Genomic DNA, 16743 nt, shown 5'->3' on the forward strand with positions numbered 1-16743 from the left:
GCCGTGGCAGCAACAGGCAGCCCAAGTGAAGCAGCCCAAGTGAAATTAACTATTCCATAAGGTAGTAACCTGAGCAAAATACGAAACACTTCGTTCATATACCGCGTGTCCCAATTAACTTAGACCAAGATTTTTTTTTTAAAGAACCCAAGAGCTCTAGAGAAATCGTGCCGACTGCATAGTATAGCCGTAATCGTTTGTATTTACAGCGAGTATTTTTTTCCCCTCGATGTATTAATTAATTGCTTTTAATTAGTGAACTCTTTATTTATTGTTTGAATGGCAAACATATCACTTATAACGTTGTGAGGCCCCTCAAATAACCTCCGAATGAAGCATTTGTTTTGTGGTCAGCTTTGCCTCGTTGGTTTTTCCGAGAAAAAACAAAAGCGCGCGAAGCATCCTAAACACGAAATAGATACGCGCTCGCGCGCCGCAACTCACGCGCTCCCAAGCGAATAACCACGGATACACACACGCTTTTACTAGCGACGGCAGCTCGATACAGGGCTTCACGCTGTGTGATGGTCGCGGCATCATGAGAACACTCCGCTGACGCATTGATAAGCGTTGTACGATGCGGCGATAAACGAATGCAGCCGTACATTTTTCAAACGTTGATTGGAGGCGCTCGAGTAGCGGCATGCCAGCGCGCAGCTCTTTCATTTTTCGCGTAGTTGGCGCGCTTGTGTTTTTGATTAGAAAAATAAAACAATTACACACACCAGCTAGAAATAAGTTCTTGATTCGGAGGTCATTCAAGGTGCCCTACAACTCTGCAAATGGCATGTTTGCGATTCAAGCAATTAAGAAGTCCACTAATTAAAGGAATTATTTAATAATACTTCGTGATGAAAAATATACTGGCTCTAAGTACACATTACTGCCGCTACTATGCAGTCGCTGTGATTTTTCTGGAGCTCTTGGGTTTTCTTAAAATCTTTGTCGAAGTTAACTGGGACACCCGGTATAAGCACGTCAGCCACAGATTGCACACAGCGTGTGTGTGTGTGTGTGTGCGCGTGTGCGTGTGTGCGTGTGCGTGTGCGTGTGTGTGTGTGTGTGTGTGTGTGTGTGTGTGTGTGTGTGTGTGTGTGTGTGTGTGTGTGTGCGCGTGTGCGTGTGTGCGTGTGCGTGTGCGTGTGTGTGTGAAGTTCGCTTCGCGCCTTATATGAAACTGGCTCATGTGCCATAAAAATCCACTCATGATCGCCTTGTTGGCGATTTTAAACCTTTGCCTGCTTCAAATTGTCGTTACCTGATATCATCAACTTACTGCTGTCATCAACAAATAAAGAACACAGCGACTTGACCGAGGGGACCCAGAAAAAGAAGAAAGCCACTTTAACCTCATCAGAGCAGAAAGAGGGTTCTTTCTTTCTTTCTTCTTCCTTTCTTGCTTTCGTTCTTTCTTTCTTTCCTTCTAGCACCTTCGCGACTTGCCTCATGTTCCACAGGAAGGTCCAATACGTAATGGAGGTGCACATCGATACTCCTTGTTTCTTTGGAACCACCGCACCGTACACAGCGTCAGCTGGCTGCTATCTGGTTGCACCCCTTCTCGCGAAAGTTCGTTAGAAATGCTGATTTTCCTTCGGTATAATCAGATGCAATTGTTTTACGTATGTTAACATCGCGCTAGAGCATGCTGGACTGCTCATTTGTGCTTCTCGTATTACTCGGGGGGAAGAAAGAAACCGCCATGATAGCAGCGCCAGCCGATACTCTGTTGCGTGTCTCGCACCCGAAACATTGTCTGTTTAGGAACGATTCTTTTTTTTTACCTCTCTTTTTATACATTGCAGCAAGTATTTTCGCGAATATAAAGAAAGAAGAAACGAAGCCCTGACGGAGTAGAAGATGCGGCACTGAACGGGGTTGAAAGTCGGGCGCCCTCCGCTCCAGCCTGGTTACAAATTGATGGAGCATAGACGAGGTAAATCATTTGCATTCGCCGACCACGTATTGCAAAACAAGCTTTGGAGCAAATGTTAATGGAGGCCACGTGGCACGACCGGGTGCAGCAATTAGCTGGCCGTCGGCAAACAGCCGAGAAATTTCTGGTCATGCAGATGAGCGCGGCTGGCCGGTGCGTATAGCAGGGCCGCGACCCCGAGCCGGACAGCGGGCGCGGAAGACCGGATGCTGCGCTTTCCTTGCGGAAGGAAGCGAGCAAACCGGCCTGTCGTCGTTCGCTTGGGAAAGCGCGAGCAAACTGCAGTGTGCCCACAATCGTGCACCCCGCAAAAATCTTGTCGCACTTGTATACGTGGCGGTTGTTTTATGTTCGTGTTCGAAACGCCTTAAGAAGAACCGTGTTTGTCGTTCAAAGCAGAGTTGGTACGTGCACAATGCACCATTAAAGACAAAAAAAGAGAAGTTTTGTGGTTGCACGTTCTAATGCCTGGCTATAGAGGCGCGGGGAAGCTTGAGCGAACTTTCATCATCACTTGGTATTCTTGAACGTTATCAGTAAGCGCTACCGCTTCACTCCATTTATTTATTCATTTATTTATAACATAGCACAAGTGAAACACAGGCACGTACCAGGATTTTTTTAGGGGGGAAGGGGAGTAGATTTACTAGCATAAATGTGAAATAATGCTCACCATTCGCCATAAAGAAGCGTAAACCCGCAAAAGAGAATTGAAGTAAGGTGTACCTCACAGGTCCGCCTGTGAGATACAGCACTCGAGGAAGTCCTCCACTCGGACTTCCTCGAAGTGAAGCTGCGCTTCTCTGCCGCCTTTGGTTAGGAGTGGCCTTCACAAAGGCATACTCTACATTAATTGGAGTGACTGACAGTGCAGCATGCGAGGTCTGTGGCACCGAAGAAAACATCGACCACCTGCTGTGCCACTGTCCAAGATATGCCCCAGAGAGACAAGAACTTGCCAAAGCTTTCCAAAAACTGGACAATCGGCCGCTTTCTGTGCAGGTGCTGCTAGAACACCGCCCCCATCGCCCGTCGGCCTATAAAGCGGTGAAGGCGCTTATGTGTTTCTTAAGGACGACGGGTTTGTGCGACCATCTGTGACTATTAACGCGATTTCTGTATGACCACACGCGTCAGCGAACTCGCCGCAATTTCCTTCTTTCCTTCCCTCCTCTCTCTCCCTGTGATCTTTGTTTTCCCCTTTCCCATTCCCCCGGTGTAGAGTAGCCAACCGGACGTTATTCTGGTTAACCTCCCTGCCTTCTACTTTTCTCTTTCCTCCCCCCCCCTCCTCCTCCTTTACTTGGCAAACAAGGAACCACATCAAATGGACTCCCGCATGAAAGATGCGCAGGAAGAACCTTGCCAAGAACAAATTAACAAGCGAAAGTGCAAAATTAAGATATTTAGTAGCGTTTTTTGAATTAGCTCTGGAAGAATTATATAGAAATATATATGTTTGCGGAGGAATCACAGTTCTTTCGGAACCCTCGTTTACTGCTCTACCAATTTAAGTGCCAAAACCGACCCGTGTTGCTATTTGGGAAGTTGCGTAACGATGCGTGGTCACCAGTCCCGTATAACCACGTAGAGCGCAGGGCGCTGCGGTTCTAGAAGTACTGCGCCCACCACGGAATGTTACAAAAACACTCACATTAGCACAACAGAGAAGTGGCTACGTCAGGCTGCTCCACTGATAACTGTAGAAGCGTGTTTCAAAACACACGGAATTATTCTCCACTTCCGGCAGCCTTTTCATTATTTTCTTCTTAAATAAGGAGATGTTGATCCATAAATATTTTCACAAACAACAGTTAAATTTGTTAATTTTCGCTTTTCCTTCCTGTTTGGCTGTTGCCATGGCTCTCTCCCTTAGTAGATCGCTTAATTTGTCAACTCTTTGCGACACTTCTTTCCAGTTGCCAATTTTGCACGAAAAGTGCTGTACAATTAGGGAAAAGCCAGACGAGGTAACGGGTGGCAATCATATTGTTTATGATTTTACCGGTTATTGCAGGGTCTGATGATGTACACTGTTTCGCATTATCTTATTTTCCACCTTATTTAACCCATATCGCTGGTATATGCTCATGAGAAGCTGCCAGCGTCGCGTCAAGCCATCACTCGAGGAAATAATGAAGCTAAAGGAAATGTTTAACGCAATTGGCGTTTTCTCCGGCCGCAACTCGTTCCTAGAGCATACAGACCAGCTGACTACGAACCGAATCCCTTTCCTGGTCCCTGGCTCAGTCTAAACAAAGAAGGTTGAACTAACAGAGCAACAGCGATGCGTGTGATCGTTGAATAGACGGTGACAACTGAACTCATCTCGAGTTAATCGCATGATCACCGAATCGATGAGAAAACTGGCCTTCACGCCCCAGAAGGTGCCGATAACTACCACCATCCAAAAGGAGTGAAAAAATTGGCAACCATTCCACCCTGTGAATATGGAATGGCAGCGAGAGCTGACGACAGTCAAAGCTCTCAAACGAAAAGCAAAGTTCTTCACCCACGTATGGGGAGTGCTTAACGCCTGGTTCACCTCCGCCGCGGGTCAGCCCAGCATTGCACTATCTTCGGGATGGGCCACTTATGGGGAGTGCTTAATGCCTGCTTCACCTCCACCGCGGGTCGGTCCGATGGTAGTGCAATGCCGGGCCGACCCGCGGCGGAGGTGAAGCAGGCATTAAGCACTCCCCATACGTGGGCCCATCCCGAAGATTTCGAAGGGCGCTTTACAGGTTCCCGAGCCCACAGGGGTATGTGCCACTGAGCTTGGACCCTTTCTGCACTATCAGCAGGATCGGCCCACATGATGATTTCTTTCTGTTGACGGATGACGAAAAACTATGTAAGGTTGGTCGTATACAGCTCTCGCTGTAAAAGGCGGGAATATGTTGACTGCCGAATAGACTGATTTGTCAGCGCTTTAGAGAGAGAGAGAGAGAGAGAGAGAGGAGATTCTTGATGATGGGGAGGAAAGGTTGGGGTAAAGTGCAGCGCAGTAACTGTCTCTCAGCAGAGGACACCTCAACCGCGCTGCACAGGGGGTAGGGAATGAAAGTAGGGGCTTTAGGAATGGTGTGGTGGTGGTGTGGGCGGGGAGGGGGGGGGGGCTGGGTACGTGTTTGGTGGGACACACACACACACACACACGCATATATGTATATATATATATATATATATATATATATATATATATATATATATATATATATATATATATATATATATATACATATATATATATATATATATATATATATATATATATATATATATATATATATATATATATATATATATATCCTGGGAGAAATAGTAAACTGCTGCAATTGCGTCCCCATTATTGCGGGAACACATAGTCCCAGTAAGCGAATACAAAGCACTTGCAAATACACAATTACACATCGGTGAACAGGGGCACTATAAGGTAAAACTATTGCAATGTGTTTTTATTCCATTCCAATCTCCTGACGTCAAGCGGTTCAAGACTTCCCATGTCACTATGCCTACAGCTGCAGAGCTCGCCGTTCTCCGCAACGCGCTTCATGTGATAAATGCTGAAAGTCCTAGAATATGGGCAATCGTGTGTGATTCAAGGTTGGTCTTGCAATGCGTGCAGTCGTTTCTCCGACATGGAATTCACGGTCAGCTCACATACCCGCCGTGGTTGCTCAGTGGCTATGGTGTTAGGCTGCTGAGCACGAGGTGGCGGGATCGAATCCCGGCCACGGCGGCCGCATTTCGATGGGGGCGAAATGCGAAAACACCCATGTACTTAGATTTAGGTGCACGTTAAAGAACCCCAGGTGGTCGAAATTTCCGGAGTCCTCCACTACGGTGTGCCTCATAATCAGAAAGTGGTTTTGGCACGTAAAACCCCATAATTTAATTTAATCAGCTCACGTGCGAAATCATGTAACTTGTCCATCACTTAAGAGAAAAAGGCCATGATATCCATTTTCAATGGATATCAGGTCATTGCGGTATCATAGGAAATGATGACGCAGATAAGGCAGCTCGGACGTCAAAAAAAAAATAAATAAATAAAGACCGCTGCGTCCCCATTCCTTTCTCAAGGACCGACGCCGCGAGACAACTTCGCAGTCTAGCTCACATGATCTCCTTAGCAGAGCGGAATACCGCACATACAAGGCGCACAAGACTGCACAGACTAAACCCGTCACTGCAACTCAGACCTCCGGCTGGTCTGCATCGACGCGAAGTGTCTCTTCTGTGTCGGTTGTGGCTTGGAGTTACCTTCACGAATGCCTACTCAGCACTAATTGGAATGGCTGATAGTCCCGTATGTGATGTTTGCGGATGCGAGGAGAACATTGACCACTTATTGTGCCATTGTTCTCAATTTCAAGCACAAAGACAATCTTTGCCCAACACTTTAGGAAATTAGATGATCGACCTCTGAGTGAACAGACAGTACTAGAGCACCGTCCCCATCGATCATCGGCTCAGAAGGCAGTGAAGGCACTTTTGTGCTTTGTCAGAACGTCTGGTTTACGCGAGCGGCTTCAACTCGAGCACTGTCCGTACACGTCTCCACACCTTCTCTCTCCCTTCTCTCTTCCCCCAGCGTAGGGTAGCCAACCAGACCCTCTACTGGTTAACATCCCTGCCTTCCTATATTCCTCTCTCTCTCTCCTGACATCAAATTTCCGTAACCACTGAGGCAAGCACCGGCCGGTGACTCGCAGCGTTGCCTCAACAGCCTAATCGAACGCTCTCTTAGTTTATAGGAGGTCACTTTTTTGTTGTTTTCAAAACGAATAACATTACTGAATGTTTTTCATTTGTAATTGGCTGCCAGGAGGCGAGCAGCGCGCTCAAGCGGAGAGGGTTTTGATGGGGCCGAGCCAGCCCATTGAAAATAGATAACCGGATGAAGAGGGTGGTGCCGGCGTCTGCGATTGGTCCGCTTTCCCTTATTTAACTTGCGGTGGCTTGTCTAAAATCCCGGCGGCGTGCAACGGGAGGCTAAGAATGCCGCTAAAACGGATCCTGAGCAAGGAAGAGTTGAAAAAGCGAGGTCGTAAACGAGCCGAAAGTGCTCGAAAACGTTACCCGGCCACGCAGAAAGTTTTATTATGCGCAAATAAATCCATGCTCTCCGGCACGTGCGAGTAGCCAGTGCCCGAGAGATCGGCGGCAGCCATCTTTTATTCCTTTCGGAACGGGGCAACCTGCGGCTTTTTAGAAAAGAGTTCAGTTTTGTTTGGCATAATAATGCATTATTTAGAGCGTACACGTCACTGTGACGCGGTGAGTTTTTGAGGTTTTGTGACGTCGCGCGACAGGCAGGTGAAGTGGGTGCAGCCCGAAAACTTTTGACCAATAGCCGAGGGCCAATGGCGAAAAGGCGTTGAATGAGAAATAACTCTTTAACTTTTGTTCGGTCCAATGATGCGTAATCAGTGTGTACATGCCATATCAGATGGGGAGCTATCGCGGTTTTCGTGTCGTCGGGTGACAGACAGGCGAAGTGGGAGTGGTGCAAAAATGTTTGACCAATCGCGGAGCGCTGATTGCAGAATTGGAACAGAAAAGTTTGGAATAGCTTTACGTTATGGCGCCCCACAAGTTTCCAAGACAATAATATACCACAGGTTTCAGCGACGACAATTTTCTAGCATTAAAAATGAGGGTTTACACAAACAAATTGATTATTTTTGCCCACCAAGCTTCACATCAGCGTAAGACACCAAAATTTGAGCGACGAATGACTCTACCGTTAATAATTAACACAATATTCTAAATTATTGACTTTACAGGGCGTACTGTAAGTTTAGAAATAATTGAAATAAGCCATTACTCAAACAATACTTATTTCTACAAACTGTTTCTTTCACCAGTACGAAAATGTGCGAACTCAAAATATGCCATGAAGTGCATTGCTTTTCCAGTTACCATTATTCCTTACTATATTTTTCCACAGTGCGCAAAATGTTGAAATGCATGCCGCTGGGCGATTTCAGCTCTTATTCCTGAAAACTACGGCTAGGAACTGAGTTTTTAGCAAGATATTATGCAACAAGATATTGCGCAGATATTTAGCATATTATTAGGCCACGTTAGCTCAGTGGCCACGCTGTTGCGCTTCTGAGAACGAGGCCGAGGGTTCGATCCCAGCTGCGGCTTCCGCATTTCGATTGCTGCGGAATCCAAAAACGCTCGTGTACCATGCATTGGGTGCACGTTAAAGAACAGGAGGCGGTCAAAATAAATCTGGACTCCCTCACTACGGTGTGCCTGAAACGAGGTGCACGCAAAACCCCAGACATCTTACGGGTGGAAAATCTAGTACCCCTAACTTCCTTATTGAGAAATAATACGTTGAATTTCCTTAGTGATTGTATTGGCGATTGTGCAATGTTGCTTCGCTACTCAAAATATGACTTAACAATTACTATAGATAATCCGGTTAGTCAATTTGCGCTATATAGCAATTTCAGAAATACGAGCGCACCGGTGCCGAACAAAGGTAATTGCTCTGGTTTTGCCCCGAAGCGATAAATTTCGGACTGACACTTGACAGTGGTGTTCATCAGCACCAAAAGAGGCCGACTCACTAAATAGATAATCTTCCAAAGTAACCTAATTTCCAAAGACCTACCGGCCCCTTATAATCTCCCTTCAGAAAGCTTTGGCGACATTTCTGTGACAACTATAACTGCATAAAACGCTCCTCAAATCGCGCATTCACTATATCGCAGCCGAAACTTCAAGTTGTCTTTCTCACAAACATAATGCCCAACTTCGTAGAGTCATCATTCTTTTTTTTTTTTACAAGTACCGTGTAGTCTGAATAAAAAGTGACCACTTCCTGTTATTTTTTCAACGCAATCGCCAAGTGACAGATTTACGCGAGCAGTTATGTAACTATAGTCTTAGCCCGATGAAACCGCCAAATCGCTTCTGAATATTCCTGAGCGACTCATTGTAACCTCACTGGCTAACTTATTTATTAACATATTGGAAATGTGGGTAAGAAATATCTTGCTGGCCTTATAGCCTCATCGTTGAATATGATATTCGTTAATAGATTTCCTAGAAAACGCACCCATCGCTTTGTGCGCTCACAATTATGCCCAACAGCGAAAATAACCAATGCATGTATTCAGGTGAATATAAATGTCCCCCCCCCCAAAAAAAAAACAACACACACACACACACGAGAAAGCTGAAGATAGTGTGCAGATGCGCTGCTAGACGAATGAAAGCCGTGTCTTCTAACGGACACCACACACCAAATGAACCGTGAAGTTTCGATACAGTGACGAGAGAACATGTCTTAGTTATGGATGTGACGAAGACAAGTTCTTTCGTGGCATGTTATCACGGCGCAAGACAGGCACAGTGTACGTAAACCGACTGCAAGCGTATACTTTAAACGAAAAATGCTTTACAACGTGACAGAAGAAACGCTCCAGTCGGCGGGTCTCCGAGGCGCACAGCGGAACCCGATGGCCTGGTTTCGTGGAGTGCAACCATTCCGAAGCCCGACAAAGTTTCCTTGCGAATGCGACGACTTCATGACTACTCCTTGTTGATCAGACACCTGACACTTGACTACTACAGCTGCCGGTACACTTATTAAAACAAAAGTGAAACAGGTTCAGACGGCTTTCGGCCGAAGGCCAATCGTGGCAGCGTAGTGGCAGAGTGCCAAAATGTCTTGGAGTTCTCGATGGCAGCTTAGCGGCCAGGGATGTACGAATGTCACACCGATGCACGGAAGTATGAGAGACAAAGTGCGACTCCCAGAATAGCACCAAGTTGTCTCGCGTCTTAACCTTGTCAAAAATGGATAAATATGCTAGTTGTCATGCATGAGCTAAAGTCACAGCGAAAAGGAGTGCGAACTCCGACAAGGTAGCACACGTTGGTTTTTATTTTGTCTCTTGACTACGCTGTGCTCTCCCGCTTTTCTCTACACTGAACTTTCTTTAGCGTAGTACCAAGGGCCTCTTCGACACTAACCTGTATAGTTGCTGGTTAGTACCAGTGTCCGCCGTTTTTGTCTATCTTAACCTTATTTCTTTTTTCCCCTCCGCCGACCAAGGTTCGCGGTTCCTACAGCCTCGGAATATTCAGACTATGAACAACATACGTAGAGTCGAGTAAATAGTATACACAGAGAAGCCCTCGCGCTCATATACTCACGGACGAAGATGTTGCCGACGAGCGTGGCGGGAATGCAGAACACGACGACCAGGATGTCGGCCATGGCCAGGTTGACGATGAAATAGTTGGTGACGGTGCGCATTCGCGGTGAGCGCGCAACCACGGCCACCACGAAGCTGTTGCCCAGCAGTCCCATGAAGAAGACCACAGTGTACGCCAGGCAGAAGATGGCCACGATAGACGGCGAGTAGCGCATCCACAGGTCCGACGGAATCGAGTACAGGTCGTCGTAGTCGCTCGCATTGTTCCAAGAGCCATTGTCCTGCACGGGCGGCGCTGCCGTCTGACTTCGGCCTTCTTCACCACCTAACGGTTCATACGCCTCGCCGCCGTACGCCGCCATGGCGTTCACAGTTCTCGAGTAAGGAGGAGTCGAGTTGGTCACAGACAACCAGGATGCGCCGGGCCGCACCATGGCCGCTGGAGGTGTGGAGCGCAGCATGTGTTCGTTAGGAGGTCAAGTCGCAGACCGGGTAGCACAGCGAGACGACGTCCTGTTCCTCACGTCGCGCGGCGTCAAACGTAACAGATGTTCCGCGGCTGCGGCGGAGTGTCCGGAGCAGGCGACGAGAGCAGTGAAGATGTACGCGTTCGCACTGTAGGCAGTACTCACACGCCACGCGATAGCGGCCAGTCAGTCAGTTCCGATGCCCCAGTTCTTCGCTGGTGCCAGTCACAAAAGACATCGCTGATTCAGTCCGCACACGGCGGCCGCATAAGTGTGCCCCGCGCGACGCGTCGCTTCTGACTGCTTATGTCCGCGGCAGTCTGGTTATAATTTGCGCGTATGCGGTGACCTAATGTCAGCTCGATGAGTTCTGTGCCTGACTACAGAGGAATCCGGCGATAGGGCACAGGGAAAATAATATTTTTTATTTGTTTTGCGTGGAGTTGACACGAACTATTAGAGAAGACGTAACAGCTGGTTAAGTGGTCGTACCGATAAATCTTTACCGTGCCTAGCTAAGAGTCGACTGCTAGAACCGTCACTGCAGGACGTGAGAGTGGACTTACGTATGGCACGGAGTGTCTTCGTGATTGTCAACAAAGTGGCAAAAATTGCCCGTATGGATCACAATTTTTTTCTTTAATCTGTGCGCTATGCTCCGGCAGCACCGGTCACTCGCCGATAGAACTTATCACACGTTTCGTTGCTTTTATTACTTTACACTTAATTTCTTTTATCACAGAAACGGCATTTGCCCTCGATCGAATGATTCCAGGTAAACGACGACTATTCCAAAGTAGAACGTTAACATACCGATGACAGACTAACGCAGTGTCAGCGTTGAAGGACACTAACGACTTTTTCACGACCAACCATTAACATTCCGATAAAGGAGCAACGCAACGAAAGCGTTAGAGGACACCAACCGCTGCAAACAGATACGATTAGATTCTGCCTTAACTACTCTCCTAAGCACTGCTTGTTCCCTATATAACACTGGTAATTCGGAGACCTACCTGGACTTTTTTTTCGTCGTGAAAGACAATGGAAACCACCAAATAGGCAAATGGTTTCTGAGCTGCGTTCCCGTTCGAGACAGTGAGTGGCAAGGTTTCTTGCTTAACTCGCGTTTCGCTGACTAGAAATGAACGCGGAAACACTGTTACGTCAGTCCCGCCAAAGCTGGGCAGCATGCGACACCGCTCTCGGCAAGAAACACCGAAGCGCACAACACTTCGTTACTTGCAACGAGTTGTCGACAGGAAGGCGACTCGTCGCGAGGAGATCCGTGACAGACTTGAGGATCCCGAAAGAAAAACGAAAGTTCAAAGGAAAAAAAAATAATAATAATAGCGGACGGAGCAGGAGCAGCAACAGGATGGCGAAGGCAAACAGACGTGGCTTCGGTCGTCGAAGGCAGTCTTGTCAGCAGCTCTCTGCCGTAGCGTCGTCAGGTGAGCCCGCCGCCGTGCCGAACACACGTGCGCTGTCCCGCGCTCCGGGCGACTGAGCGGCCCAAACGGCGAGCGCCAACCGAAGCCGGCCCAACAAGCGCGGCACAGCAGCACAGCATCCGCCGTGGTTTGCGCCTCTCGTCCTCCCCCCGAAGGCGCTCTCCTCCTCGCCTCTGTTCTCTGGGCGTTCTTTCGGGTAGCGCCCTCTCTCGAGGGTGCTTCAAACTGACCGAGCGACGCGCCCACCTTCACGCTTCCGAATCGTGCGGGAATCGCCCGGTTTCGCCGCATCCATCCGCACCGCGGAGGCCGTCCGGGCGTGTCGCCTTCGCACTGGTCATCTTTCTCGTGCGGTTGCCGCTGTCGTGCGATTCTTCGTCTACCCTTCGCGACGAACGCGACGGCGAACAAGTGCCGCTTCATTGCGCGACCTCTGATTAGCCAGTCTGCAGCAGCGCGTGGTTCCGAACGAATTCTCGCGTTCCTTGCTCAAGGTTCTTTCTCTTTTGTCTGTGAAGTTTGACTTGCGTTTGTGGATTTACTTGTTTATGTAGCCCCCTTTTTATTCCTGCCGTCCTTGCATAGAGTAACATACAGTTTTTGTGTTTAGTTTCACATATCCCATGCGTAGCCCCCTTTTTATTCCTGCTGTGCTTGAATAGAGTAACTTCCAGTTTTTGTGTTTAGTTTCACATTTCCCATACAAGCAAAATGAAACGGGTAGAGGTAATTCGCTCGATGTTTTCCATATCGTTGGCTGATATCCCTTATCACTCCACCATCCAGTTGGACGTTCTTTTTTTTTTGTCAGCTTGCTTGTTTCTCTTTCTCTCTGTCTCTTGCAGAAATCTTGTAGAAGTCCATGACCATGATTTATAGCTGAGGGAGGTGGGCTACACGTGCTGTCACTCTTACTCTGTGCCCTATACCCGTGTGTATATAAATATTAATATGCGTAAAGTTGCTCCTGTGTGCGTATCTTGTAACAACAGTCTAATCTCAATTGGTCAGCGTTTGTACCGTTAGGAAAACAATGTCACGAATGGAGCTTATCACAGCAACTTATTTATTGGGCTCATTTTTTTTTCAATTACTTGATAATATACAGAATCGACGTGCCGAGAATTCACTGAGGCTAACGATAACAAACAGAATGCCGTGAAGCAAAACGCGGCGGCCGTGGCAAGAAAACGGTAACAATCTTTTCAGGCAATAGAAGTTTGTGCATCATATGACAATACGAGTCTGCGCTAGTCGAAAGAAGGGCGCAGCATTTGCGCAGGGTGAGAAGCATATATAGCAGTGCAGATGTGCGCGCACCGGTAATAACTGAAGCACATTCATGGCGAAACATAGTGAGCGCACTGACATTATGCTATAAAGGGTTCTATTTTACTGCACTTTTTAATGCAAAGCATTCTTTGCCTCATTCTTGGCACTTTGCAGTAGGTAGGTTCCGGTCTCGCCTCCCTTAAAGAAAATATAACATAAGGTGTAACCGATGCGGGAATCGGACATCTGCCGTCGAGCAAAGCAGCCGGGTGCTCCGACTATTAAGCCGCCATCGCTTTTTTCACGCCAAGCTTGTATTGCCTCCCTCGTGTCGCCATTGGGGTTAGTGTTGCCGTACAAAAAAAGAAAAAAAAAAAAGAAAAAACAAGCCGCGCGAAAATAAAAATTGCATGGCTATCGAGCTGCGGATTCGAACAGACGCCCTCCGGGTTGCGAGCCCACCACCCTAACCGATTCAGCCACTGTCGGTTTCGCTTTTTATTTGTTACATGAAAAACAAAACTGCCGATATATTACAGAGCGGACACGGCTACATACTCTAAAGTCGGGCAGACACACACATGCGTCCAACAAGTGCATCCAGACCGGCGGAAGTTCCTGCGCAGCGTACACACTTCTCACATAAGCAACATTTCCGCGAAAGAAGAATTTAGTAGATCGCGGGCTTTCGCCATTGCGATCACACCATCTACATCTCCATAGGCTGTATAAACCAAGTGCTATGAACATGTCATAGGGAGGACCACCCGTAACCTTAAATGGTAGAAACCTAATTGAATATGTAGAGATCCCAATGTCCTTTCAAAGCGTCCCTTGGAGAATGTCCCAAAAAATACAGCCTCCCGACAATCTATGAAACAGTAATCTATGGTCCCGGCATGTGGACAGAGTCGATAGTTTGTTGACCGCGGCACAAATCAGCCCCTCGAATTCAACCAAGTTTTAACAAGGAGTGTTTCCGAATGTAATTTAAAGAAAAATGTTTTACTCCAGGAGGTACACATATTTTTCGGACGCGCTTAAGTACATCCCTGATAAGGTCGGCTTAAATAAGGTGTACGATACAAAGTATCTGGAAAAATCGAGTCCACCAGTGCCGCGGAAATTTGCTTTTCGACTCGCAGTGAACTTGCACTCCAGGCTGAATCTAACTTTCAAGACAAGAAATGGGTCAACGACATCCTTAAGATATCTCCAAAAATCCTGTGGGACATCTTTGGAATTTGATGACACTACTATATTGGGAAGATAAGGGACTCATTGGAGTTGCACCATTTCACGCGAAAACCCCCAGACGGTAACTGTCTGGAAATAAAAGCAGGCGAGAAACAATTAGCCTGACGAAGGGATGGACCAATCCTAGACCACCACGCATATCCAACTTTTCTGCACATGTACCAACTAGCGCCTGTTACGTTTCGCCTACGACGCGCGGTATAGCCGGCGCGGATGCAACGGACGCCGGGGCTTCGTTCAAAGCGGCGGACATTTTGGCCCGTTCAGCGCCGCCGACACGCCTCCCCGCCAAGCGCGTCCCGGCATGTTTCAATGCCACGTGTCTTCGTGTGTGCGTGTGCGTGTGTGTGCACGTTGGTGCCCACGCTTGTCAAAGCGCGGCAGCCGGGGAGAGGAGCTCCCCAAGTGTGAAGCGAGGAGGTCTGACCGGCGCCGGCCCGGCGGATGCGTCACTACACTCGTCTCAACCTGTCTCTCAGCGTGTCCGTGCCCCGTCACGTGCGCCTCTATCGAGGCGTTCCTTCTTGCCCTCAACTCCGAGAGTATAAGAGCAGCTGCCCCCGGACGCCAAGAGAGAGGCTCCGATTTCTTCTGTCGAGTAACGTGCTCTCCCGTCTCTCCACTTCGGTCGACCTGACCGGCCGCTCTTTTGCGATGCTAGAATAAACAAGTTGTTCTGTTACCAGTCGACTCATGCTTTGCCGGGACCTTCGGATGCTTCCAGTTGTGCCCCAGGCCACCAGGCCAACGCTACCCTTGGGGCTTGCGACCCATATGCAACAACTCGTGCTAGCGGTGCGATTCCAACAACTGTTTGCCAGCGGTGAGATCGCGACAACGGAGGCCAGCAGCGAAGATATGCGGTTGACTGTATGCTGAGCAGCACAACGACCATCCGGGAGCAGTGCAACGAGCCCTGTGTGATGACTGGTTGCCTGCAGCGGAACGACTGCGCTGAATTCTTGGCTGCGAGGTTTGGTGAGTGCGGGACTTTCTTCTTCTGAGTTTTGCCAGGCTTTTGTTAGTGTCAGAAACAGAGCTGGTAATTGTGGTTGTCGTTGCTGCCGGGTTAGTTTGCGGCAAGACAATAGTAGGCAGTAGAGAAAGCAGCATTCAGAGCAGCCATGGATTTGAAGTCGTTGCGCAAACCGAAATTGCTGGAGCTTGCAAGAGAGTTGGGTCTGGATGTCTCAGACAAACTCAGAAAACCAGAACTGCTAAGGGCTATTCTTGAGTTAGAAGCTGAGGATGACGAGCTGTCGGAATGCCTTGAGACCATTGAGGAGAGCGAGACGGCAAAAAGACAGGAGCGCGAACTTAAAGAGCAAAAAGAGAAACAGGAGCGCGAACTTAAAGAACAGAAAGAGAAAGATGAGCGCGAACGAAAACAGCAGAAAGAAAAAAAAGAGCGCGACCACGCTTTGGAAATGAAGCGTCTCGAGGTAGAGATTGAACGCGCTCGTAATGGAAGTCAGGCACACGGTGCAGGAAAACGAGTATTGTTCAAAATGACTGACCTGATGCGGCCGTTTAAGCTTGGAGAGGACATTGGTTTGTTCCTGGTTAACTTTGAGCGAACGTGCGAGAAGCAGGGGTTCTCTCGGGAAACGTGGCCACAGCGCTTGCTCACTTTGTTACCCGGCGAGGCGGCCGACGTAGTCGCTCGCTTGAAGAGAGAGGAGGCAGAGGATTTCGACCAAGTGAAATCGAGTCTGCTAAAAAAGTACAGGCTGTCAGCGGAGGCTTTCCGTCGGAAGTTTCGGGAAAATGAGAAAGGCAGAAGTGAGTCATATACAGAGTTTGCCTACAGGCTAATGTCAAACATGCAGGAGTGGCTCAAAGAAGAGAAAGCGTTTGGTGACCACGAGAAAGTTCTGAAGTGTTTCGGGCTAGAACAGTTTTATAGTCGGTTACCTGAGAACGTGCGGTACTGGGTCTTGGATAGGCCAGACGTTAGTACGGTGGCTAGAGCCGCTGAGCTAGCCGAGGAGTTTGTGACGCGTCGGGCTCGCGGAGCTAAGGACGGTCAAAAGGGTGAATTTGGCTCCAAGTTTGAGAGGCTGAAGTTCACGCCCATGAGAGCAAAGGGGGACACACGTAGTGCGGATGCGAGTGAAAGCAGTCCGACCGAACGTAAGGAGACGGCGGCAGCCGAAGCCGAACGCAGAAAG

General features: G+C 48.3%; 1 protein-coding gene across 1 annotated transcript in view; it reads right to left on the reverse strand.

The window, feature by feature from the left end:
- LOC126547102 (neuropeptide SIFamide receptor-like) overlaps positions 1–12163 on the reverse strand; it is a 258316-nt gene extending 246153 nt beyond the window's left edge. The window contains exon 1 of the mRNA XM_050194963.3: positions 10121–12163. Coding sequence (XP_050050920.1) covers positions 10121–10583 — 463 coding nt within the window. The 5' untranslated portion in view covers positions 10584–12163. The remainder of the gene's footprint in view (positions 1–10120) is intronic.
- Positions 12164–16743: the final 4580 nt, after the last annotated feature.

The sequence above is a fragment of the Dermacentor andersoni genome, chromosome 1, assembly GCF_023375885.2.
Source record: "Dermacentor andersoni chromosome 1, qqDerAnde1_hic_scaffold, whole genome shotgun sequence".
NCBI lineage: Eukaryota > Metazoa > Arthropoda > Arachnida > Ixodida > Ixodidae > Dermacentor > Dermacentor andersoni.